This window comes from Chionomys nivalis, chromosome 20 (assembly GCF_950005125.1).
Source record: "Chionomys nivalis chromosome 20, mChiNiv1.1, whole genome shotgun sequence".
Lineage (NCBI taxonomy): Eukaryota > Metazoa > Chordata > Mammalia > Rodentia > Cricetidae > Chionomys > Chionomys nivalis.
The window spans coordinates 6,245,014-6,267,948 of record NC_080105.1 but is presented as its reverse complement, the minus strand read 5'-3'; the positions used below and the strand labels follow the sequence as shown (position 1 = coordinate 6,267,948).

The following is a 22,935-nucleotide window of genomic DNA, read 5'->3' as shown; positions in this document are numbered from 1 at the left end:
ACCGGGGATGGGTCTCTATGACAGGATACAGGAGAGGCTGCCAAGGTGTGGAGGGTAGGGGCTTAAGAGAAGCCGGGTCTGACAATCACAAGAAAGGCTGAGACAGGAGGATGGCCAAAAGTTGGAGGCCAGTTTGGGGTACACGAGACCTTGTTGGGGGCGGGGGTCGTGGAGACTTATGCAAAAGAACATTCCGTACTTTTTTCGCAAAAGGAGAAACTGAGGCATGAGGGGTTGGGTCGCAGTCTGGAGCGCCTTAGGGCTGAAAGTAGAGTTTGTTGGTTCCAGCCTCCTCCGCTTTTCCGCTCTTTGAGGCCGCTGGGGGGAAGCGGAAGAGGACTTGACCTCGGCCCCCCAGGTGAGCCCGGGCGCCCCTCCTGGCGTTCCCGGGGGAGCTGGTCCAGGTGAGGGGCGGGCGGCCGGCGGGCTGCCGGGGTCGGATTTCAGGAAATCCGCCGACATTCCTTCGGGGCTTAAGAGGGAAAGTTGACTCGCCGCCGCCCCGCGTCCCCCCCCCCCCACTTCCTACCCCCCGGGGCGGCGCGGCCGGGGGCGGGGGGCGCTGTCCGCGTGAATCAGCGTCCTCCCGGCGTCCGGGAAGCAGCTACCCGGGTCAGGGCGGGCCTCAGACAAGCGCCCTTTGTCCCTGGCCGCCCTCAGCACGACCCTACTGACCCCCACCCCCAAGCCGAGTCCAAGGCTGGGTGGCGCCGTTTGCTGACACGGGGAAAACTATGAGAGGAGGGTGCGATGCTCCCCCAAACAGCTGACCATCCAGCACCAGTTTGAGGGTGTAGAGGAACAAGGACCCCAGGCTTGGTGGCCCCACACCCATCTCTAGTACTTACGTTGCAGCACACTATAAAATGTAGGCGTGGCATCCCGAGTGTATGAGGCACCCACAAGCCCCAAACCAGGTAATCAGACTTTCACTACTCATCACTCAGAGCACCACCAGTACAGGAGGGGGAGGGGACCCTGGAGGAGTGGTCAGGTCACAGGGAAGGGCATGGGTAACAGCTCTGCCCTCCTCAGACAGGCTTTGGCTTCCACTGGTCCTGTCCCTCGACCTCAATGAGTGCATTTCAACTAGGAATCCAAGGCTGGTGGAGTCTCCCGGACCCCGGGTGAAGAGTTCAGGACTAACAAAGAACACTTCCACCCACCCCTTCTTACATTCCCAGCCACCTTCAATGACTTAGGTCAATATTTGCCAGAAGGTCCACCAAGACTACCTTCCTTTCCTAAGCAAGGAGGGGTTGAACCGGGGAGGAAAGAGTTAATTCCATGGGAACATGAGGACAGAATGGTGCACCTTAAGGTCAACTCCCTTGGCCCAAAGAATAAAGGTCATCTAAGGGGCAGAGGTCAAAGACCAGAGAGGAATGTCTGCCAGTTTGGGTCATGCAGCAAAGTGGTATGTTTGGCCTACCCTGAAATCCTGGGCCACATCACTTGCTGGAGCTGCTTGTTTTGTTGTTGGTGGTGTTGTTTGGCTACTTGGAGGGACTTTCATTTTTGTGAGCATTTAACGTTTCTGCCCTCACTGGACTCCGTATTCAGAACTTAAGTGACTGTAGAGAGCTGTCACTTTGATGGCCCATGCTACAAAGACAATAAAAGACAGTGAAGGTGCGGGCTGGAGAAGTGGGGACTCAAAAGCATCACTCATGATGGAAGGTTGACAGAAGTCTTCCCGAAGACACAGTCAGAAGGCCAAGGCCCCTGAAAGCAATGAGCTGGGCTCCTGCCCAAACAGCCAGTGGGCTGGACCGGGTGGCAGGCCAGAGCTGGCTCTCACTTCTTTCAAAGTCCTCTCTGCCTGTAATTAAAACAAAGGCAGGATGGCGGAAGCATCCCAAGGAGGCCCTCTCCGCATCTCCGAGAGGACAGAGGACGAAAGGCCTGGACCAGGATTGGGGAGGGGGCTCAGAACCTCAGAATGGGGGTGTGTTTTGGAATCAGGGCCAACCGGATTGCTGATGGATTGTCCGTGTGGGAAGGGGGAAAAGCGCTCAGTCACGCAACTCCCAGGTCGCTGCCTGCAGCACCTGGGTACATGGGAAGCTAGCCCTTTCCACTCGGGAATGGGGGAGGAGGAGCGTTCAGGAAAAAAATAAAGATCTTTGCTCCAAAAGCCTCCCAGGAGCCGAGGTTCGACCTCCCTACCTATACAGGGGAACTGGAGTGTGGCCGGCACTGTGGGGGAGGGGCAGCAATGATCCTGGAAACATAGCCAAGACCCACTACCTCCCACATAACCCTATAGGCCACCTGGCCACAGTTCTCAGAGAGGACCTACAGGCCAATGGGCCACTTCTGCACCCTATTATGCTTGTCAGGGTTAAGGTTTGCTTGTTTTGGATATTCCCTCCGTACTTGATTCTTGCCATGTAAACTTTATAGTTGTCCCCCAAATTATTCATTTTGCGAAAGAAGAAACTGAGGTACACAAGACCTGGTTTGCCCCCAGCGAATGGCAGTGGTTTCCTTAGTTTGTGTTCCCCTCCTTTGCCATTTGAGGCTGTTTAGGGGACCTTTAAGGAAGGGGTTGAGCCTCCAAGGGAACCGCTGGATAGGAAGAGTTGAGCTGTGGCTGGGAACTGTTACCCAATCTGTGGGGTGAGATTCCCGGGAACTCGATTTCAAGCGGCACCTCACCACAGAAACCTTGCAAGCCAGGGACCTTCTCTTTTGTGGGCATCCGGATAGAGTGGAGACCGAAGAGGAGATCAAGGAGATGAGATGCCAGGGCTGGGCCGGCCCGGGAGGGGTCCCTAAACCCCAACAGTGGCCAACAAAAATAACCAAAGAGAGAACTGGGCGCTCAATCGGAGATAACTATGCGTCGCTCGCGGCTGCCCGCCTTACCTGAGGCTGGCGGGCGGCGGCCGTACAACGATTACTCACCTCGTGGCGCACCCCACCCGCGGGCCGCTGAGTGGATTTTTCCGTGGGGGGGATGTGAAGAAGTCTAGGGAGAACCCCTTTGTACCGATGCCCTTCTGGGAACTAGGAATGCGGGGTTCGGTCCTACTTCCCCAAGGGACACACCTACCTTGTGCCCATGCATAGGGGTTCCCTACTCACGCTACCGGACATCCCCAAACCCAGCACGCGCAGAGGACAGGCGAGGTTGGACGGAAGGCTGAGAACTTGATGCTTTCTGACTTCTATTTTTTCCCTGCCCGGGCCGAGGCTGTGCACCGAGGATGGAAGAGAGACGGAATGGGTGGGGACCGGTGGGACTGGGGGCAGCTTTCAAAACCTGTGCGGAAGGAAGAAGGGCTGAAAAGGACGGGTTCAGGGATCGCTCGGTGTGTATGTGGGACACGAACCCTAGAGCTTATGGGTGCTCCCAGTAAGAGGGCGGCGCGGGGAAGTCTGGGCTAGACTGGGGGACGCTGGAAAGGCATCAGGGCTGCGAACTAGGGACCAACACGGAGTTAGGGGCACACGGTCCCAGATGACGCGGTGGGAAGCCTGGAACGGGCGGGGCCGGAGAGGGAGGTCCCATGAGCGGGTGGGGAAGGAGTCGGGGGCTTCGCGCGGAAGAATGAGGTGCTCAGGGATGGTGGCGGGGCGGAGACCGGCCGGGTGGGGCGCGCGGTGCCCGCGGGCGGTGGGAAGACCGGTGCGGGGGCCCGCGATCATCCCCCCCCCCGGGGCCGGGCTGGGGGCGGGGCCGGGCGGGGCGAGCGGCGCATTAGCGCCTTGTCAATTTCGGCTGCTCAGACTTGCTCCGGCCTCGCAGTCAGTCCGCGCCCAGCGACGTGCGGGCAGCCCCGAACCCCAATCTGCATCCCGCAGAGACGCCCCCACCCCATCCCGGCGTTGCAGTCACCGCCCGCTGCGCGCCACCCCCATGCCCGCCGGTCGCCCGGGCCCCGCCGCCCAATCTGCGCGGCGGCAGCCGAGGCCGCTGTCCTCGCTGTGGTCGCCTCTGTTGCTCTGTGTCCTCGGGGTGCCTCGGGGCGGATCTGGAGCCCGTGAGTACCATGCACCCTGCTCTTCACCTCCCCAGGGAAGACAGGATCGGGCGCCCCGGGGGGCAGCCGCGGGGGAGGAAAGAGGGGGCGCGAGCGCCACCTGGACGGCCCGGGAACAAAGGAAGGCGGCCCTCGGGGCGCCCTCACCTGCGAGGCGCACGGTGCCACTACCCAGCGGCCCAAGAATACCCGGTTATGTGCCCAAGGCCTTCTTACCTGACTCGCTTTTGCAAGGCCGTCCGGCCAGGTTCGTTTTGAGGAACATCGTAGTGTCCAGGAACCCTCTTCAGGGTGCTGGGACGCCTCGAGGCGCACACGTCTGAGTCCTGGATCACAGGGGAAGGGACGCCTCCCGGGCCGGGGGCGCACGCTTGGGTGTGTTGGGTTGGGTGCTGGCACGGAGTGGTGTCCCCTCCCCCATGAAGTGATGAGCCTCGCGGGGAGGGTGGGGCCGTATCGGGGCCCCCCTGCTCTGACCGCCTGGCGTGCGGCCCGGAGGGGGGTCCCCCGGGACGTGCCTCTCAGCGGGGCCGGCGCCGCCCCTCCCCCCTGCAGCGGACCCCACGCTTTGGGATCTTCTAAAGTCCCTTCCACCGGTGGGGCTCACAACCAGTCTCATTCAGGGTGCACTCGGTTGAAAGTCTTCAGCGACTGAAATCTCAGTGAGAGGAGCGAGAGCCAGCGTGTCGGGGCACCGCGGGCCCAGACTTTATTGTGTAAGGGGCACCCAGAAGGGATCAGCTGCCATCAGCTGGAGGAACTCCTGGCCTTGGTCCCCATCACCCAACGCACACACATCCTCCAGGATACGGTCTCCACATCCAGACCCTCTCTGGGACACACCCAAAGACACACAAAAGAGCCCCACTGGCTTGTGTCCCGTCACCCTGCCCTCCGATGTGCGCTGCAGCCCAGATGCGTATTCGCACACCATCGCGGCGCTCGCATTCCATCCTCGACACACAATCATACTCACGCACGCACGCACTCGTGGTCCCACATTCATTCCACAGGGGAGTCAACACCGGGGCATGCATTTGGCCGAGTCCGCTGGAGGACTTTACTCTCTGAACCCCATAGGAGGACACAGGCCACATCGCTGGGGCACCACGTTGCGCTGCTGCTCCGAGGCTAGTAGCCTGTGCTATTTGGCTGTGGACAACCCCCACACACACACACACACACAAACCCTCACTCCAGCTTGCCCAAGGCATCTGGCAGGTGACGGAGTGACTACCCTTGATCTTTCTAAGGAGCTGGTATCTCTGCCAGGCCGTGGGTAGTCTTTGAATGCCACCAGTAGCGCTAAGCTTTGTTTCTGGGCGGGCTGCAGAGCAACAGGCGAAGGTGGCGGGCTGGGGGTGGCGCGTGTGTTTTTTCCTTTAAGGGGGAGAGAAATTAAATAAGGGGTTCTGACACCTCTGCAATCTGTTTGTACTTACCGTGTGCCTTAGCACCTGACCGGCTGCCCGGTGGGTCGTAAAAGTGTGTGCAGGTACCAGTGGGCCAGGAGATGGAGCCCCCTGGGGGATGGCTGGGATGGAGGCCACCTTCCCGCTGGCCTTTCAGGGAATCTCACACTTTTCCCTTTTAAAACACATGGTGTTCTTTTTAATAACGGCAGCAACTTCGCATTGGGAAAGGGGGAAAGAAACTTGTTTAGGCCCCAGCTTTGTGAGGGGAAGGAGCGGAAGAGGGAAGGAAGGAAGGGGGGTCTCCCTCTCCAGGGTTAGGGGGCTCTTGTCAGCTGCTCCTCTGCCAAGGTGGGCATGTGTATGCTCCAGTCCCCAGTGGCTTTGGCCCATTGTTCGTGGAAGCCAAGAAGGAAGCTGGAGTCTTACTGCCCTGGTGTTCCAGGGTGCCAGGCCTGTTCCCAGCCCCAAGAACGTCTTCCCTGTTTTATGGCGGGATCCGGGAAGGGGGTGCCAGGTGTCCTGAGCACTGCTGCGGGCCTACACCCGGTTGCCCTAAGAAGAAAGCTTAGGCTGTCCTGTTCAGGCTGGTATAACCTTGCTCCTCTTCTTCCCCCCCAGCCCGAAGGGCAGCAGCAGCTGCCGGCGAATCCAGGCCAGGCGGGTGTGGTAAAAGGGCAGTACCCCCCCCCCCCAGAGAGTCCCCTTTCTGGCCAGACAAAGGTCAGGGAGGAACAGAGGGGTGGTGTGAGCATTGCCCAGGAGTGCAGACAGTGGGGTCCCGGGTCGGAGCAGGACTTCCCACCCTGCTGAGGGGGGCGCCCAGGCAGGAAGCGGTGGGTGGGCCAGGGTAGAGACGCTGGCACGCCCCAGTTCATGCCGAAGGAATTCTGAATTAGCGGGCGGTTGGCTGCCTGGGACCTCCGGGGCGGCCCCCTGGCCCACGCCTCCTCCACTCTGGCCTGCTGGCTCCTTCGCACGGACGCCGAGACCTCCGCCGAGCCCTGGGCCAAGCCCCAAAAGCAACTGCGCTCACAGGCTCCAGCAAGAACCGCCTCCTCGCAAGGCCAAGTTTGCCCGGGAGAGCCCTGCAGAGCCGGGCCCAGAACCACGTTGGTGTCACCTCACCCATCTGTGGCATGAAGGACCATACAGGGCTTCAGCTTTCCTTCGATGGAGCCTGGGGTTGGAGTAGGGGTGATGGTGGTCGGTGCAACCCCTTTCTCCCAGCCACTTGGGGAATCCTTTTCAAAAATACAAGTCTTATTCCCTCTGATCCCACCCACTCCCTACCCAGGGGTCAGTCCTGCAACCTTTCCTGACCTTGTCCTTCACTTCTGCCCCAGGGCCTTTGCACACGCAAGCCTCCTTGCTGAGCCGTGACTCACCCACTTTTGCCTCTTGGTTCTCTCTGGTCCCAGAGCCTCAAGCACACAAGGCTACAGCCCCAGCTCACTCTTGGATTTTCTTCTCTTCCTCCTTCACCTCCTTTTCCTCCTTCCTTCCCTCTCTGATTTTTATTTTTGTTATTTTATTAATATTAACTTTTGAGTTTTTCAAGACAAGGTTTCTCTGTGTAGCCCTGGCTGTCCCAGAACTCACTCTATAGACCAGGCTGGCCTCAAACTCAAGAGATTGCCTGCCTCTGCTGGGATGAAAGGTGCAGCCACCACACCCAGCAAAGACAAGCATTTTGTTGTATCTTTATTCCCAAGGTGACCTCAGTTCTTGGCACACTGCAGGCTATGAATGAATAAATGAATGAATGAATGAATGAATGAAGCTTGAGTCTGCCCATCCTGGGTGAAGGAGAGGTATCAGAAGCAAATGAAGTTAGGTTTCCAGACAAATTGGGAATGTTTGAACCATAGCATAGCCTGGCTTCCGAGCCTCGAGGCTCCCTGGGAAACCTCCCACAGGCCTCCAACCATTCTGTGTGGTGGATCTGTGATCAGGATGGCCACTGGCAGGTGGGGAAACTGAGTAAGAGGGGCTTGGTATGTTTCCCCTCTCCATCCCCGAGGTTTTGCTCTTCTTGCTGAGGTCCCAGCCTATAAGGAGCTAGGGTTCTCCCCAAGGGAGGGCAGGCAGGATGGGGGGTCTCAGGGTTGGTCACAACATGGTTGAGGTCACTTCCCGAGTGGCATCACAGTGGCCCTGGGGAGCGGGTCTCTGTCTTCTGGATTAGGAAGACTGGAAAGGGGAGGTGTGGAGAGTGGGGTGGGCCAGCTCCAGTGCAGTGACTGGCAGAGTGGTGCAGCCTCACATGTGGGCTTCTGTGGTGGTCCCTTCTCTCATGGCTGCCCCAGAACACAGAGGATTGGGTTTGCCACAGCTTCAGCACGTGTGCTGGGACCTGAGCCAGGCACAGAGCTTGCCCCCCAAGGGTTGCCCAGCTCACCTCTACTCCAGTGAGACAAGGTCTCACTCTGCAGCATAGCATAGGTGGCGTGTACTAGCTGTAGATTTGTGATCCCCGGACACTTGCCAGAGTCGGGCTTTCCTGTTTAGACATGCCTGCTTTCCACTGCCACGCATGTGAGGGTTAGGGTTTCAGAGAGAAGAGCGAGGAGGAAGGGACAGGCCATACTTGGGTGTTCATGTGACCCCAGAATTCTGGAGACTGAGGCAGGAAGATGAGGAGGATGGAGAGTTTCAAGATAGCCTAGTGTGCACAGTAAGATAGCCTAGTGTGCACAGTAAGGCCTTCTCTCCAAAAGAAAAAGAGAAAAGAATCTTGTGGGCTGGTGACAGGGCTCAGAGGGAAAGGCAACCAGGAGTGCCTTTCATCCCTGTGGCTGCACGTGGAAGCCACCTTGCGCTGTTCTGCACACACACACACACACACACACACACATGGGGTTGTCATGGATTAATAGAAAAGATGCACCTCTGAGTAGGCATTTATGACTTTTTTTCAATTTATTTATTTTGACATCTTGGCGTTGAAGTTCATTATTTGTTTGTTTTTTGTTTTTCAAGACAGGGTTTCTCTGTCCTGGAGCTCTCTCTGTAGCCGAGGCTGGTCTTGAACTCAGAGATCTGCCTGTCTCTGCCTCCTGAGTGCTGGGATTAAAGGTGTGTGCCACCACTGACCTGCAAAAGTATCCACTTTTAACCCTAACACTCGAGATGCAGAGGCGGACAGACGTCCGTGAGTTCAAAGCTAGCCTGCTCTACATAGTGAGTTCTAGTTTCAGACCAGCCTACGATGCACAGTGAAACCCTGTTCTTGCCCTCCCCCCAAAAAAATCCCAAAATGTGTTTCGCGCTTGTGTGTGTGTCGCACCATGTAAAAACCCGAGGACAACTTGTGGGATGGTTCTCTTCCTCTACAACATAAGCTCCAGCTTCAAACTCAGGTCCTCAGGCTTAGTAGCAATCACCTTTACCCACTGAGCCTTTTCACCGACCCCTGATTGATTGGTAGATTGATTTTTGAGATAGGGTCTTCTGACGCTCTAGTGGGCACAAACTCACTGTGAACCCAAGAGCTATCTTGAACTTCTGATTCTCCTGCCTTCACCTCCAAGAGCTGCAGTGATGGGCATTGGCACCTCTCTTGGCTGACTGGGAAGGTGCTGGGCTGTGGCATCTCAGAGCTGGCTTTGGCCTTGACTTCACTGCCTTGGCTGCAATGGGCACCTAGGCCTCCCTCCTTTCTTCTGTTTATCTGTAAAATGGGTAACTATTAGCACCTCCTCAAGAATTCCTGATCCCAAGATGAGGGACTTGTGGTTGGTCCATCCAATGCCTGACAGGAATCTCTCTTTGACCCTAGACACAGCTGTAATCAGCCCCCAGGACCCCACTCTTCTCATTGGTTCCTCCCTGCAAGCTACCTGTTCGATACACGGAGATACACCTGGGGCCAGTGCTGAGGGTCTCTACTGGACCCTTAATGGGCGCCGCCTGCCCTCGGAGCTGTCCCACCTCCTCAACACCTCCACCCTGGCCCTGGCCCTGGCCAACCTCAACGGGTCCAGGCAACAGTCCGGGGACAACCTGGTGTGTCACGCCCGGGACGGCAGCATTCTGGCTGGCTCCTGCCTCTATGTTGGCCGTAAGTGGGGACCCAGGACACCCAGGTCTTGGGGAGTAGCGCATGGGTCTTCTGTTGTGGGGAGGGGGCCAAGGCAGGCTGGGTTAAAAATGAGCTTGCATACAGGCATGGCCACACCCAGGCCAGGCGCTGGAGCTCTGGGCACAGCTGGGACCCCACCCTTCTGTGTGCTCCTAGCTGCTTCTGAGAAGCTGTCAGTTTTCTTGCAGTTCCTCCCGAGAAGCCTTTCAACATCAGCTGCTGGTCCCGGAACATGAAGGACCTCACTTGCCGCTGGACCCCGGGCGCACACGGGGAGACGTTCCTACACACCAACTACTCTCTCAAGTACAAGCTGAGGTTGGTGCCCAGCCCAGCAAGCTGTGTGACTTCAGGCAAATACTTGCCTTCTCTGATCAAATATGTTCCTGTTGAACCCCTGGGGCTGAAGAAGCCAGGTCCAAGAACTAAAAAGGGACTCTCCCTTCTCCACAGGTGGTACGGTCAGGACAATACCTGTGAGGAGTACCACACTGTGGGCCCTCACTCCTGCCACATCCCGAAAGACCTGGCCCTCTTCACCCCGTATGAGATCTGGGTGGAAGCCACCAATCGTCTGGGCTCAGCGCGATCTGATGTCCTCACACTGGACGTCCTGGACGTGGGTGAGCCCCAGTGTCACCTGGCTTCCTGCCGCCGTTCAATACGGGCCTTCCCCCAGGCTTGTTGATTCATCTAGGGGTCTGACCCCCATGGTAGTTGCAGGACGGTGGGTTTCACAATTCAATGCAAAGACCTGCCCCCACCCCAGACAGTTAAGATCCCCAACTCTGCAGAAAACACCTGGCCTGATTACCCTCCCCCTCAGCAGCCCAGGTGTTCAAGAGGGAGTCCTGGGGGATCCAGGAGAGGGCGCCCAGGTCGGGAGGCGCCCCAGGAAGCCGAGGCCTGGAGCTGGGGGGTGAGGGTGGGAGGCAGGAAGTGGATGATCCCTGAGCAGAATTGGGCCTAATCTAATTAGGGTGTTCCCAGCCCAGAGCAGCCTGGGCCATTTAACCCTTTCAGTGCCTCGCTGAGTCAGCCTGTACTTCTCCATGGTCACCCAGTAGGGTTCCTGGGTGTTCCTGACTTGTCCCCACACCCCCCGTTCACCTGTCTCTTCTTGGCATCCTGAAGTGCCATCTGTCCCTCGGTTGTGCCTGTAGCTGGGAGAACTGCCCCACTGAGGCTCTTGGTAATGTGAAGGGTAACAGTAGGCATAAGGTGGGGTGAGATATGATAACGCATGTTGTCCTGGTGCTCAGGAGGCCCAGCTAGGAAGATCACAGTTGTTGAGGTCAACCTGGGCTATATAGTGAGATCCTGGCTCAAAATACAGACAGTAGCCTTATAGCAGCTAGTGACTTGGAGTGGAGCACATGGCCTCACAGGTGCAGGGCGATGCTCACAGGTGCAGGGTGATGCTCACAGGTGCAGGGTGATGCTCACAGGTGCTGGGCGATGCTTACAGGTGCTGGGTGATGCTCACAAGTGCTGGGCGATGCTCACAGGTGCTGGGCGATGCTCACAGGTGCTGGGTGATGCTCACAGGTGCTGGGCGATGCTTACAGGTGCTGGGTGCTCAAGTGCTGGGCGATGCTCAGGTGCAGGGCGATGCTCACTCCTTTTTAGAATCTGCTGCTAAACTCTGTGCCCCTGAGGATAGGATTGTGTATCTTCTATCAGAGACAGTCACAGTGTTATCAGCTCACATTAACTGCTGTTAGCTGTTTCCAGGATGTAAGTGGCAGTAGTCTATCAGGCTCTGGTGAGTAGGCAGGTCTGGTGTCCCAGGAGCCACTGCAGCCTGGATCACACCACTGGGAGGATCTGTCTCTGGACAAATCTCACCAAGCATAGTCCTCAGGACTGGGCCCACTGTTGCAAGCCTCTAATCCTAGCGTTTGCAGAGGCAGAAAAAGAAAGATCTCTGTGAGTTCAAGGCCAGCCTGATCCACATAGAGAGCTCCAGGACAGCCAGGACTACACAGTGAGACCATTTCTTAAAACCAACAACAAAAAAGGCATCTCCAGTGACCAGGCCTGCTCCGCCCCCAGTGACCACGGACCCCCCACCGGACGTGCACGTGAGCCGTGTTGGGGGCCTGGAGGACCAGCTGAGCGTCCGCTGGGTCTCACCACCTGCTCTCAAGGACTTCCTCTTCCAAGCCAAGTACCAGATCCGCTACCGCGTCGAGGACAGCGTGGACTGGAAGGTGCCCGTCCCGTCCCGGACCCGCCCCTGACCCCGCCCCCCGCATCTGACTCCTCCCTCACCGTGCAGGTGGTGGATGACGTCAGCAACCAGACCTCCTGCCGCCTCGCGGGCCTGAAGCCCGGCACTGTATACTTCGTCCAAGTGCGTTGTAACCCGTTCGGGATCTACGGGTCGAAAAAGGCGGGAATCTGGAGTGAGTGGAGCCACCCCACCGCTGCGTCCACCCCTCGAAGTGGTGAGCGCATTTCTAGGGCAGGCTGGCCCCGCGGGAACCTCAATCCAGCCTGTCTCCTTTTTTTTTCTTTTTTGAGACAGGGTCTCAGGTAGCCCAGGCTGGCCTTGAACTCACTATGTAGCCAAGAATGACCTCGAACTCCCCACCTTCCTGTCCCTGCTTCCAGACAGTGTGCTGGGATGCGAGGCAACTACCATCACGCCCAGCCATGTCACACTTCTAGTCCGGCTTCTCTTTAGCCTGTCACTTGGTGAGAGGTGGGGAACAAAAGTGTGCCCTAAATCGAAAACAGGTGGTTCTTACCCGAATATCCTAGAGTCTCTGGGAAATAGAACATTATAGCCAGTGATTGCATGATCCCACATTGATAGACCACCGTGCCTATGTGTCTCACGTGGGGGGGTTTCTATTTCTGAGCCACACCTCCCACCCTTGCTATAAAGTAGCCTTGGCTGCCATATTTGGAATCTTCTTGCCTCAGCCTCCTGAGTGCTCAGAAACCAGGCATGAGCCCCCCACTTTTGAGTCCCTGCCTGAAGATGACTTCCCTGCAGACTTTCTGGCCCCTGGACATGTATTCCTGTCTATGAAACATGTTTACTGAAATGTCTGGTCTCCCTATCTGTCCAAGGCTAGTGCTCCCCAGTTAGAATTTGCAGGCAGTAGAGGAGACTCCCATCCCCCGCCCTCTTTTATGGGTTCCCCCAAGAGAGAATTAATTTTTTTTTCACAAAACGACACTGAAAACCTGAACTCACTTAGACGTGTACTCAGCTTCATGATGGTGATATAATGGGGAAACTGAGTCCTGGAAAAAGTCCTAGAGGAAGAGGGTCAGAACCAGCTCCAGCAAGCTCTCCAGCCCCCATCCGGGCCTCTCCAGGTTCTGGGCTGGGCGGGAGTGAACGGAGTCGGGAGGGGCTGGAGCCTTGGAGCTTTGGCCCTTGCTCGTGCCCAGCACCTGCGAATCTTGCACGGGAGCCAGGAGGCGGCTGTGTCCGCCTGGGAGACTGGGGAGGCCGGGGGTAGGGTGCGCGCCGGGGGGGGGGGCGCAGGCAGGGGCTGTGGGGGCCGAGGCCGTGCCAGGGCCTGTCAGCGAGTCCCCAGTTTTATTTATGACGTGAAGTCGGATGTCCTTATCCGCTGGCCTGTGGGGGGGATGGCTGTGCCTGCGGGTTGGACCCTGGGGCCGGCCTCCACCTGGCCCTCCCAGCCCACTCCTTGTCGTACCGATCATTTTCTCAGGTTTATTTTGGGGACCCGCCCCTTGGGCTGTGCTTACTGCCTGTCTCTCTCAATCTCTGTCACCCACTTTCCCAGAGCCCTTTTTTTTTTTTTACATTTTCGTATGATTAAACAACTTTTAAAATTACTTGTTTTTGTACAATGTGTGTGCTTTCGTGAGCCTGCGTGCCACAGCACACAAGATCAGGGAACTTCTGTGAGTAGGCTCTCGGGACCAAAGCTGGTGGCAAACGCAATCACCAACTAAGCCATCCCGCCGGCGCCCCCCACCCTATCTCTCAGTAGTCACAGGTAACCTAAACTGGGTTTGACCTCGCAGCAATCACGCTTCAGCCTACCAAGTGCTGGCGTGACGCTTGGGGCTCTCTCTCCCAGTGATTGTGGACCGCCCAGGACCTTTACCTTCTCCTACTGTCCTGGTCTAACCCCACCAAGTTTCCATTTCTTTTTTTCATTTCCGACCGAATACCCGGTTTTGCTTCCAACTAACTTGATCCTCCTTGTCCGTTTGCATCGCTGTGGCTGCCATCCGGCTGGATGACGCCCGGGTCCGCACCTGACACCCTTCCCAACTTTCCCGCTGCTGCGGTGTGGTCTGGGAGGTCGCGGTTCCGTCCGCGTGCGCCCCCTGCCGGCCGCGCCCCGACACTGCCGCTTCACTCTTTTTAGAGCGCCCGGGCCCGGGCGGCGGGGTGTGCGAGCCGCGGGGTGGCGAGCCCAGCTCGGGCCCGGTGCGGCGCGAGCTCAAGCAGTTCCTCGGTTGGCTCAAGAAGCACGCGTACTGTTCGAACCTCAGCTTCCGCCTGTACGACCAGTGGCGTGCTTGGATGCAAAAGTCACACAAGACTCGAAACCAGGTAGGAAAGTGGGGAAGGCTCGCGTGGTGGTGCGGGAGTTGAGGAGTGTGCAGCCTCCATGACACTGTGCCCTTCTTTCGAAGCACAGGACGAGGGGATCCTGCCCTCGGGCAGACGGGGCACGGCGAGAGGTAAGGAGGTCCTGGTGGGTGGGCAGTCTAGAAGAGGCCTTCCCACCCTCAGGCTGCTCAAATGGGAGCTTTCTTATCACTCACTTAGCATGTGTGAGCACCTACTGCGTGCTAGCGTCTGCCCAAGCGCTTCGCTGCATGATCCCCAAGGTGCAGAGTGATCCAGACTTAGTGTGGCCTCTTTTCTGCTCTCAGGTCCTGCCGGATAAACTCTAAGGACAGGCCATTCTCCTGCCACATGCAGACAGGGAGGCTCGCCTCAACGAGGGCCTCAGTACTGTCACTTTGGGGGAACCGGAGAAACACCACCAGGGGCTGGGGTAGGCGCAGTGAACTCCCACAGTCACAGATTTGGTCTGCATGATGGTCAACCTTGGGTGTACCCCATGTGGGTAGGGTTGGAGTAAGAGTTTTGGTCACCCAGGGTTCTCCAAGAGTCTCTTTAAATAAATCAGGTCCTCTGATGGTGTTTGAGGCTTGTGTTTTCTAGGGGAGTGGGACACCCTCTACCTCCAAACCAGTGCTATTTTCCAGGACACAGAATACCTGTCCTAAATTCCTTGCGGGGTATGCAAGTCTTCCACCTGCTCTCCCTGTTCCCCTGGGGAACACCCCCCAAATCGCTGGACCCCACATCCCACATACAGAGCTGATGGGAAAGCTGCAGAGGGAGAAGTTCTTTTATTTTGTGAGGCGCATTGGAGGGCAGCCCGGCGGGGCTCGACCTCAGCCAGCTGGCGGTCAGGGCTGTGCTAGACGCCATGGGCCTCTTTTCCCATCTTCCTCTGGTCCCTTGGGAGCCGCCCTCACTCTGCAGATTCGGCATCAAACCTGAGTTCCTGCAGAACCTCGCTGATCGCCTCCATGGTTTTAATTACCCTACAAGAGCGGATGGAAACTATAAATAAAACCCAGATGGGGTGAATTAGCCAAGCCGCACAGCTAGCGGGGAGGGGGACTATGGCAAGCCCCGAGCCCTCCTGCCTGCCGCCAAACCTCAAGCCCGGCCTGGGAGGCGGATTGGCTTGGTGGGTTACAGTGGGCTCATGGGAAAGGCTGAGGGGGGGCGCTTGTCACCAGGAGATTGGGATGTGTGTGCATGCCTGCCTGTTCTTGTAGACCTGGGATAGAACTGCAGGGGCTCACACAGGGGAGCAAGCGTGACTGAGACCATGTTCAAACTCCCAAAAGCAGCAAAAACTGCAGATGAATGCGTCTAGGACACCATCAGAGTGCCCTCTGCAGCTGGGTGGGTCAGCACTGGGGTAACCACGGCCGTGTGGTGCTAATCTAGGGGTTAGGATAAGAGGCCCACAAGGCTCACTTTATTCTCAGCTGGCGCAACTTTTCAGGGTCCCCCTGTTCTGACACTCCTGGTGTCCCCATCACCTGCAGCAGCGCCACCTGGAGGAGAAAATGGGAGTCACAAGACAAAAGCCACATTGATCAAGACAGAGGCAGATGAGTGGAGCCTGGGACAGTGGAGCTTGAGCGTGTGTGTGGCGGGGGAGGCTCTGGGTTGCTTTTATGGCTCTCCTGTACAGAATATTGACATATCTTGGGAAAGCCAGGGATGGATGGCAGGTATGGTAGGTGGGACTCAAGGCAGGGTTTGGGGTTCTGTACTATGAATTCCAGACCAAAGAGCAATGTGAGTGTGGTGATCCCCTTCCCCACTACGATTGGCTGTAAAGTCATGGTAGGTGTAGCCTTGGGATCTGGTCAAGGAGCTAGGAAGTTGTGTGTCTGAATGTATTTGTGGAGGATGTAGCTTGTGGGTCCAAACAGTGATAACTCAGAGGTGGAGAGAAACAGACACAGAGGGCAGGACATTGGAGTCACTGGGTTCTTGAGAGAGCTTTCCAGATAACCTGGAATTTTTTTTTTAAATATTTATTTATTTATTATGTATACAATATTCTGTCTGTGTATATGCCTGCTGGCCAGAAGAGAGCACCAGACCCCATTACAGATGGTTATGAGCCACCATGTGGTTGCTGGGAATTGAACTCAGGACCTTTGGAAGAGCAGGCAATGCTCTTAACCTCTGAGCCATCTCTCCAGCCCTAACCTGGAATTTTTTAAAACTTATTTATTATATATAGAATGTTCTGCCTGCATGAATTCCCGCAGGTCAGAAGAGGGCACCAGATCTCATTACAGATGGTTGTGAGCCACCATGTGGATACTGGGAATTGAACTCACGAAGAGCAGTCATCTCTCCAGCCAAAAGGGACTGGAATAATTAAACAGAATCTGGGAGGGAACTGTAGGCAGACAGGCGACAGCGGGAGAGGGACCAAATGCTCTGAGGTGTGTAGCATGTGTAGAGGTAGTGGTTGGGGTGGCCCATTCCCGGCCCCGAAGGAGAGAGAGGTTACCCCGAAAGTAAGAGGTGGTCTTACCGTGGCCAGGCGCGTCTGTTCCAGCTCCTGCAGGTTGCGCACGTGGCGAGCAAGCACTGGCTGTGCGCGAGGTCCCGCTAGTTCCGCTTCCACCGCAAGTACTTCCCGCGAGGCAGCGGCGAAGACCTGGGTCACCTCGTGCACGACATTCCGATAAAGCGGGAAGTTGTGGTGCTGGCCGCTGAGCATGTACTGGCGGTGAGCTCTGCGGCGGGCGGGGAAGATGCTGAACCCACGCCCCTGACTCACAGAACACTCTCCTTGTCCCAGCCACCTGGAAGATCCACCCAACTCGAAGAAGCAAAACCTGAACCCCAGACTGGAGAGAGCCGAGAGCTGGCTCATTTTTGCACTCCAGAAGTGAGGGGCTCTGGCTGCAGGTCACGCCCCCCACGGCCACGGCCACAGTCACGTTCTGCTCTGCCTTGCTTGTCCCGGCCACACCCCCCAGCCCTCCTGGTCTGAGATTTCAGAGTCACCCACCGACGGCTCTGCCCCGCCCGGCCTAGATCACGCCTCTGAGTACTCCCGATCCAGACCCCCCGCCGCCTCCCCACGTCCTACAACCAACTTGGTCCCGGCCCTGAGTCCCACTCTGGCGAACTCCCTCAGGCCCCGCCCCTCCTCCAGCCTGCCGGCTCACTGGTCTAGGCGGCGGAAGGCTTGCGCGCGTTCATCCTGCAGCTGCTGGATCCTCCATACCAACGTGGCGATCGGGGCGTCTCTCTACAAAGGCGTGGGGCTATGAAGACGGATCTCCGAGCCCATCTCAAAGCCCCCCCAACCGTCCTGCCCACGCCTGGGCTCACCCAGGCCCACTGCGGCTCCGCAGATCCGGGGGCGTCAGCAGCAGGCGGCACCTCAGCAGCGGCGGTGAGCATGACTGTGCAATCGGGCTGCGCTTGGGAATGGCTGCAGCGCCCCTGCCGACCGGGAGGCCCAGGACCGCACCTGACTGCCTCAGTACTAGTTCTAGGACAGTATCCGCCAACCCTCGCAACACGCCTAGGTCAAACAAGGTCACTGGAGTTCTGCACGGTGATAGTAAAGAAATGTTCCTATACCTAAGAGTAGCGGCCGCTTTTTCAGGGCTGGACTGAAAGCCAGCACTCACACATCTGTAACTGAAGTTCAATGTCTGTTTCTGATCTCATGGGGTACCAGGCATACAACACACACACAAAATCCAGATAAACCTTTAGAATACAGCTGGTCCTACTGTGTGTGAACTGTGTCTGTGCAAAGACCCTGCCTGGGGCAGAGGTCTTCACAAAACAGTATCAGCGATGGTTGATGCATATATGGGGGCCTGCAGGATGTTGGCGCACCAGGCTCAAACCCATGGAACCCTTCAAATGCCATGATTAAAATAGCCAATTTAACCAATGAAAGTGGAGACCTAAGAAACCCCAGCAACACTGATGGTCTCCTAAAGACGGGCCAGCCAGCCTCAGGGCTGCACAACTAAGGTGTGCACTGCAACTGGAGAGGGCTGATGATCCCAGGTACGCCCTACAGAGGGAAGGCTATAGGCTCATGACCTACAACTGGCATATGAACACTGGGTCGGGTGAGCCAACTTTCCACACATCTCAGCCGAGACTGGATACGAGGACAGAATGGGGCCCCAGGCATGGGCTCCATTTGAAAGCCTCCTCAGCTGTGGTTTCCACACTAGCTGCAGAACCTCCATCCAGTCCTGTGTACACACCTGTCCAGCCCAGAAGCAGCGCTCACGGCCATACCAGAGGCCAGCAGTTCAGGCACACACGTGTAAACCCACATGCTACCAGTTGTGTGTGTTGTGTGTGGCATCCCCACATGCCTGTGACTGGCAGGTTGCAGAGCAGCCTGGGCTACACTGATCCCCTTCTCAGTGGCAGCACCCCTTCCCACCCCTCCCTGAACACAACAGTCACTTAGACACCAGTTACTGCTCCAGTCGATGGAAGGGGACTTTATTTGGTCCCAAGGTCATGGGCCAGTTATGGCCCCAGCTTTATTTGACCTTCTTCTTGGGGCGCAGGTTGTTGGTGTGGCCGCACTTCTTCTTGCGGCAGTTGACTGCACGGGGGTGCAGGCGTGCATAGCACTTGCGGCAGATCATCTTGTCACAGTTGTACTTCTGGGCAAGCTGACGAAGGGACGGCTCGATGATGCCACCACGCAGACGAAGCACCAGGTGCAAAGTGGACTCTGGTGAGAAGGACAGAAGCTGAGCCCTGCCCCTAGAGCTCAGGGAAGGCCTCCGCAGAATCTCAAGGGATTCTCTAAAGAGGTTTTCTGGCATTGCTGCCATAGGCCAGACTGCCCTTAATTAGTAAAGGACTGGGGCTGGAGAGATGGCTCAGTGGTTAAGAGCTCTTGAGGACCTGAATTCAATTCCCAGTACCCATGTGATAGCTCACAACTGTCTTTAATTCCGCTTCCAGGGAACCTAACACCCATGGCAAAATACCAATGTGCATTAAAAAAAAAAAAAAAAAAAAAAAAAAACAAACTCAAGACTGAACCAAGCTCTACCACTTTTGTAATGTCCAGAGGCCTCACTACACGGCAGGCAGCAGAGTCACCATGCGGGAGCACAGGCAACAAAGCAACAGCATGGTGAGGCAGACACCAGAGCCAGGTCCTTCTGCCAGCCGGAATCCTGCTGACACACCCTAATCCTAGGCAGGCAGAGGCTTAGCAAAAAGGAGGGGGAAAAAAGAAGCTCCCGGCCTGAAGAGATGGCTGCTCTCACAGAGGACCAGAGTTCAGCTCACAACTGTCTATTGTAATTCCTGTTCCCGGGAATCTTGACACCCTCGCATTGACACACAAGCAGGCAAAACACGGAAAATACATAAAATACAAATTAATGAATCATTAAAAAAAAGAGCTGCCAGCACTCAGGAGACAGAGGCAGATCTCTGAGTTCAAGGCCAGGGCCACACTGTGAAACCCTGTTTCAAACATACACACAAAGGGAAAAAGAGCTGATGATGGCACATATACACCAACACACAAATTAAGATTTGATCATTTAAAAAGTGAACAGGGGCCCTTTGCCTGCTTTTCCAAAGGTCCTGAGTTCAATTCCCAGCAACCACAAGATGGCTCACAACCATCTGTAATGAGATTTGGTGCCCTCTACTGGCCTGCAGGTGCACATGCAGGTAGAAGACTATATGTAATAAAAAAAAGTCAACAGGGATGGGTGGTGGTGGCGGCACACGCCTTTTATCCCAACACTAGAGAGGCAGAGGCAGCATGGTCTGAGTTTGAGGCCAGCATGGTCAACAGAGTGGGTTCCTGGACAGGCTCCAAAGCTACAGAGAAACCCTGCATCAAACACTAAAGTAAACAGGCACCATGGGTCACACCTGCAACGCCAGTTCTTGGGGCAACACTGTGGGACCAGCGAGGGCTAAAGTTGAGACTTGGCTTAAAGACAAAACAAAACAGGAAAAAAAAACCCAATAAAAATAGAAGTAAACGGCTGGCAAGAAAAGGCACACAAAACAGAAGGGCCTGGTGACATGGGTTCAAGTCTGAAGCGCACACAGGTGGAACGTAACCGACTCCGTAACCGACTCCATCAAGCTGCCTTCTGACTTCCACAGCCAAGTGACCGCCAACACCGCTTCTGGAGCCTACCCCTAACACTTTTTCTTGTGCTACCAGTAAAAAGGCCCATCTACAATGCAAGTCAAGTCCTCCGCCCAAAAGCCAAATAGCCAGGTTGCTGCCCCTTACCTTTCTGGATGTTGTAGTCCGACAGGGTCCGGCCATCCTCCAGCTGCTTGCCGGCAAATATCAGCCTCTGCTGGTCAGGTGGGATGCCTGCACACAGGAGAAACTAGGCTGGCCGCAGCTCCTTCTTGGATGAGCTGGGACCACCACAATCACAGAGGAATGAGGCTGAGGACTCCAAAGACCTTCCAAAGACCGGTAAGGACTACAATCAACACCACCCCTATCCACAAGACAGAGCCCCGAGCAGCCCAGCCCACCTTCCTTGTCTTGGATCTTGGCCTTGACATTCTCGATGGTGTCACTGGGCTCGACCTCAAGAGTGATGGTCTTGCCCGTCAGGGTCTTCACAAAGATCTGCATGTTGGCGTCTGCTAAGCAGAGGAAGGAGTGTGACATGTTGCTTGTGTGGGGGCATCTGCCCGAGCAGGCCCCGACCAGTCTTCCACTTCCCCCGGGAAGCTGGTTATTTCTTGTCTAGCTGCCCGAAGTGCGTCCCCAAAGCCCAAACATCCTGGGGACCGAAGGTCAGTATTCCCCGTGCATTCTGTCTCAACTGTCCCAGTCACCACTACCAGGTGGGCCGGGACGCCCAGCTCAACAGCATCCCACCCTATAGACGTGCCTCTCCACGGTCCGCCATCTCAGGGACCGAACATCAAATCACAATAACCTACTTCTCAAGCGCTGACGTGAGTTATGCACAATCACGCCGATATTTTTTGTTTTATTTTTCCTGTCCTGGAACTAGCTCTTGTAGACCAGGCTGGCCGTGAACTCACAGAGATCCTCCTGCCTCTGCCTCCCGAGTGCTGGGCTTAAAGGCGTGCGAGCCCAGGCAGTTTTTGTACCCTGGGAGACCCCCAACCCATGGCACAGGCTAGCCCTGTGGAACCAAACTCCCAGCATATCTCTGGATAAACCCAGGCCGCGGTTCTTGGACTTTCAGCCTGTGTCTCCGCGTGCCCAGGTCCCCCGGCCGAACCCCGGCGGGCATGCACAAGGCCAGAGCGGCGCCCACGGGCCACTACATTCCTCTCGCCGGTTCCCGCCGCGTCCCCGCCCCGGCCCAGCCACCATCAGCCCGTCAGCGACGCAGCCTCACACACCAACCCGCTCGGTCGCCGCGTTGAAAAGAAAGAGGACGGCGGAAGCGGAAATCCCCGAATCTCCTCTCAGAGCGCCTGCGCACTGAGCACGCTGCGCGTCGACGTCACAATCCACACCACGCGTCGTTCCCGCCCCAGGCTTCGCCCGGCGCCATGTTGGGTGCTGGCAAGAGAAGCCGAACGGCGGCATGACTGGTAGGCGACGCTTCCGGGTGGAGCTGCGCCACCAACGCGTGAGTGATTGACGCCCCTGAGGGAGCTTCCAGAGCTGCCTGCCCGCGTTCCCCAGCCATCCGGGATACGTTTTTTGTTTCTTTAAGGAGGTGTGGTCAGCGTGGTGATGCTCGCCTGTCACTGCAGCCGAGCGGCCTGGGCTACCTACCAAGCCAGCAGAGTTGCAGAATATGCCACTGTCAAAAGCCGGGCTCAGTGGGAAAGGCATTTACCATCATATGGTGGAGGGAGGGAACCCCTCCTGAACTGTTCTCAGACTTTGACAGGCGCGCACGCATGCAAAAGAAATGAATGTAATGAAGAAAAAAAAATTTTTTTTTGAGACAGGGTGTCACTCTCTAGACCAGGTTGGCCTCGAACTCAGAGAGCTGCCTGTTTCTGCATGCGGTACCACCACAGCCTGGCAGAACAGAAAAAAATGTCAAGAGCCAAGCTGCGCTGGCCCTCGCCTTTAATGCTAGCAGATGGAAGACAGAGGCTGGAGCATTTCTGGGAGTTCAAAGCCAGCCAGAGCTCCCTAATGAGATTGTCTCAAAAACTATACACCACTAGACCCTGGAAAGAGGGGTTTAAATTTCTTGTGAGCTTGGTGGTGTGGCTCTTCTTTCTTGAATGTTCCTACAGGGCATCAGACAAAAAGCAACTGTATGCGGAACTACCTGGGAAGATACCTTTTGAAAATACATTTTCCCCGTACAATGTAGTCTGATCAGGGTTTCCCTCCTCCGGGCCCTCCCAGATTCTCCCTACCCACCCAAATCCACAGCCTTTCTTTTCCTCTCTCTCATTAGAAAATAGACATATAATAAAGAACCAAAGAATCGCAGACATAGACACACACATTCATACACACAGAGATCCCATAAAAACACGAAGTTGGAAACCACAGCATACAACTAAAAGGCCAAAATGCACAGACAAAACTTAATAGAAAGACCTCTAAAACCACAATTTTTATTATGTGACTTGCTCTTAAAATGTGGTTTGTATGCCAGCAAGACTCCAGGAGAGAGAACTAATTGTTCATTTGTGAGTGATTATCAGCTGGAGATGGTTCTGGGGTAGGGATGGAGCGGATGTCCACTTCCCCTTAGCTGAGGCCCAGCAGGCCCCGTGCATGCCGCCGCCGCTGTGTTTGGAGACCTTGCGGCCTTGGTGTCCTCCAGGATTTTTACACTCTTCGTAAGGGTTCCCTGAGTTCTGAGGGGAGGGCTGAGGGTCCCAGGGTCTTTCACTCTGCACTCCGTCCTGCTGTGCTGTGGTTTTCTGTTCATTCCCACCTGC

At 56.3% G+C, this 22,935-nt stretch overlaps 3 protein-coding genes across 5 annotated transcripts; 1 reads left to right on the top strand and 2 right to left on the bottom strand.

Moving 5' to 3' along the window:
• The first annotated feature begins 3,548 nt into the window (after positions 1 to 3,548).
• Positions 3,549 to 14,626, top strand: Crlf1 (cytokine receptor like factor 1). 2 transcript variants are annotated; one of them, XM_057752272.1, is made up of 9 exons: positions 3,549 to 3,989; positions 9,183 to 9,464; positions 9,674 to 9,803; positions 9,939 to 10,108; positions 11,541 to 11,698; positions 11,767 to 11,935; positions 13,850 to 14,037; positions 14,121 to 14,168; positions 14,364 to 14,626. In XM_057752272.1, exons 1-9 carry the CDS (start codon positions 3,557 to 3,559, stop codon positions 14,382 to 14,384), a joined length of 1,599 nt encoding a protein of 532 aa, XP_057608255.1. In that variant the 5' UTR covers positions 3,549 to 3,556; the 3' UTR covers positions 14,385 to 14,626. The 2 variants fall into 2 exon arrangements, with proteins under 2 accessions (XP_057608255.1, XP_057608256.1); XM_057752273.1 differs by having other exon boundaries at positions 3,551 to 3,989; positions 14,126 to 14,168.
• Positions 14,627 to 14,833: 207 nt separating this feature from the next.
• On the bottom strand, positions 14,834 to 17,539 carry Rex1bd (required for excision 1-B domain containing). Its single transcript, XM_057752681.1, has 5 exons — positions 17,383 to 17,539; positions 17,217 to 17,299; positions 16,574 to 16,778; positions 15,493 to 15,572; positions 14,834 to 15,047 (listed from the first exon to the last, which is right to left on the bottom strand). Exons 1-5 carry the CDS (start codon positions 17,452 to 17,454, stop codon positions 14,975 to 14,977), a joined length of 513 nt encoding a protein of 170 aa, XP_057608664.1. The 5' UTR covers positions 17,455 to 17,539; the 3' UTR covers positions 14,834 to 14,974.
• A 971-nt stretch (positions 17,540 to 18,510) lies between these two features.
• Uba52 (ubiquitin A-52 residue ribosomal protein fusion product 1) lies at positions 18,511 to 21,487 on the bottom strand. Of its 2 annotated transcripts, none has more exons than XM_057752572.1 (4): positions 21,422 to 21,487; positions 20,569 to 20,679; positions 20,312 to 20,398; positions 18,511 to 18,769 (listed from the first exon to the last, which is right to left on the bottom strand). In XM_057752572.1, exons 2-4 carry the CDS (start codon positions 20,669 to 20,671, stop codon positions 18,573 to 18,575), a joined length of 387 nt encoding a protein of 128 aa, XP_057608555.1. In that variant the 5' UTR covers positions 20,672 to 20,679; positions 21,422 to 21,487; the 3' UTR covers positions 18,511 to 18,572. The 2 variants fall into 2 exon arrangements, with proteins under 2 accessions (XP_057608555.1, XP_057608556.1); XM_057752573.1 differs by having other exon boundaries at positions 20,569 to 20,682; positions 21,418 to 21,486.
• Positions 21,488 to 22,935: the final 1,448 nt, after the last annotated feature.